Genomic DNA, 2,550 nt, shown 5'->3' with positions numbered 1-2,550 from the left:
ATACAGACACATTATTTGACTGGGTGAAAGATGTCAGAGACACAATCAAAACACAGGCAGTCACAACAAAGATACAGACACATATTTTGATTGTGTGAAAGATGTCAGATTCACGTACAAAACACAGGTAGTCACATCAAAGATACTGACACATTATTTGACTGGGTGAAAGATGTCCGAGACACAAACAAATTACAAGCAGTCACATCAAAGATACAGACACATTATATGACTGGGTGAAAGATGTCAGAGACACAAACAAAACACAGACAATCACGTCAAAGATACAGACACATTATTTGACTGTGTGAAAGATGACAGAGACACAAACAAAACACAGGCAGTCACAACAAAGATACAGACCCATTATTTGACTGGGTGAAAGATGTCAGATTCACGTACAAAACACAGGTAGTCACATCAAAGATCCTGACACATTATTTGACTGGGTGAAAGATGTCCGAGACACAAACAAATTACAGGCAGTCACATCAAAGATACAGACACATTATTTGACTGTGTGAAAGATGTCAGAGACACAAACAAAACACAGGCAGTCACACGACGATACAGACACATTATTTGACTGGGTGAAAGATGTCAGAGACACAAACAAAACACAGGCAGTCACATCAAAGATACAGACACATTATTTGACTGGGTGAAAGATGTCAGATTCACGTACAAAACACGGGTAGTCACATCAAAGATAAAGACACATTATTTGACTGGGTGAAAGATGTAAGAGACACAAACAAAACACAGGCAGTCGCAACAAAGATACAGACACATTATTTGACTGGGTGAAAGATGTCAGATTCATGTACAAAACACAGGTAGTCACATCAAAGATACAGACACATTATTTGACTGGGTGAAAGATGTCAGANAAAGACACTGACACATTATTTGACTGGGTGAAAGATGTCAGATTCTTGTACAAAACACAGGCAGTCACATCAAATATACAGACACATTATTTGACAGGGTGAAAGATGTCAGAGACACAAACAAAACACAGGCAGTCACATCAAAGATACAGACACATTATTTGACTGGGTGAAAGATGTCAGATTCACGTACAAAACACAGGCAGTCACATCAAAGATACAGACACATTATTTGACTGGGTGAAAGATGTCAGAGACACAAACAAAACACAGGCAGTCATAACAAAGACACTGACACATTATTTGACTGGGTGAAAGATGTCAGATTCTTGTACAAACCACAGGCAGTCACATCAAATATACAGACGCATTATTTGACTGGGTGAAAGATGTCAAAGACACAAACAAAACACAGACAGTCACATCAAAAACACAGACACATTATTTGACTGGTGGAAAGATGTCCGAGACACAAACAAAACACACGTAGTCACATCATAGATACATACACATTATTTGACTGGGTAAAAGATGTCAGATTCACGTACAAAACACAGGCAGTCACATCAAATATACAGACACATTATTTGACTGGTTGAAAGATGTCCGAGACACAAACAAAACACAGGCAGTCACATCAAATATACAGACACATTATTTGACTGGGTGAAAGATGTCCGAGACACAAACAAAACACAGGTAGTCACATCATAGATACAGACACATTATGTGACTGGGTGAAAGATGTCAGAGACACAAACAAAACATAGGCAGTCACGTCAAAGATACAGACACATTATTTGACTGAGTGAAAGATGTCCGAGACACAAACAAAACACACGTAGTCACATCATAGATACAGACACATTATTTGACTGGGTGAAAGATGTCAGAGACACAAACAAAACACAGGTAGTCACATATTTTCTTTAGATTGTAATATTGCGAGTGTCATATACCATTGCCAATTAAACATATTTTCCTTAGATTGTATTATTGAGAGTATTGCCATATCTCAGTTAACTTTTTTTTTAATTGGCTTTTATTTCAGGAGCTGCAATTTGCTTTGAAGATCTTCAACTACTTTTTCACTAGCGTTTTCATCATTGAAGCCACTATGAAAATTGTAGCTCTTGGTATGATGCGATACATCAAGGACAGGTGGGTATTTATTGTGAGGGGTAGTGGTCACTCACTGGCCACAGTCTGGTCACTGCTTTATACCAGTGCCTGTAGAGCTCTTTATATACAAACTGCAAGACAGACAGTTATCAGTGGCTTACTGTGAAACTTGTATGGATGTACACCATGTATCACACATTTTACAAATGACAGACATGGAAGTCAAGGTCATGAACTTGCTGATGACCTTGACATTGATGTCAGAAAGGAAGTAAAGTGAGTGATAGGTATGTGTTGTTACCATTAATAACCTATATAAATATAGTTATTTGTTGTTTGGTGTTTATTCAGTATTCAGCAATGTTGTCAGTTTCTATTTTCAAAGTATTTCCCCCAATCTCCATTCCTGCCTAGAACTCAAAAGAGTGTAAAAGTGGTCCTCAGTCCTCAGGTAATGTACCACCTCTAATTATGTGTGATTGACACAGAGTGTGAAAGTGGTCATCAGTCGTCAGGTAATGTACCACCTCTAATTATA

General features: G+C 38.0%; 1 protein-coding gene across 1 annotated transcript in view; it reads left to right on the top strand.

The window, feature by feature from the left end:
- Nucleotides 1–2,550, top strand: part of LOC110458788 (voltage-dependent T-type calcium channel subunit alpha-1I-like) — a 56,225-nt gene that overhangs the window by 52,375 nt on the left and 1,300 nt on the right. The window contains exons 12-13 of the mRNA XM_021510696.1: nucleotides 1,942–2,051; nucleotides 2,364–2,463. Of these exons, the coding sequence (XP_021366371.1) occupies nucleotides 1,942–2,051; nucleotides 2,364–2,463 (210 nt within the window). The remainder of the gene's footprint in view (nucleotides 1–1,941; nucleotides 2,052–2,363; nucleotides 2,464–2,550) is intronic.

Source organism: Mizuhopecten yessoensis, unplaced genomic scaffold (genome assembly GCF_002113885.1).
Source record: "Mizuhopecten yessoensis strain PY_sf001 unplaced genomic scaffold, ASM211388v2 scaffold9787, whole genome shotgun sequence".
Lineage (NCBI taxonomy): Eukaryota > Metazoa > Mollusca > Bivalvia > Pectinida > Pectinidae > Mizuhopecten > Mizuhopecten yessoensis.
This window is presented reverse-complemented; position numbering and strand designations above follow the sequence as displayed.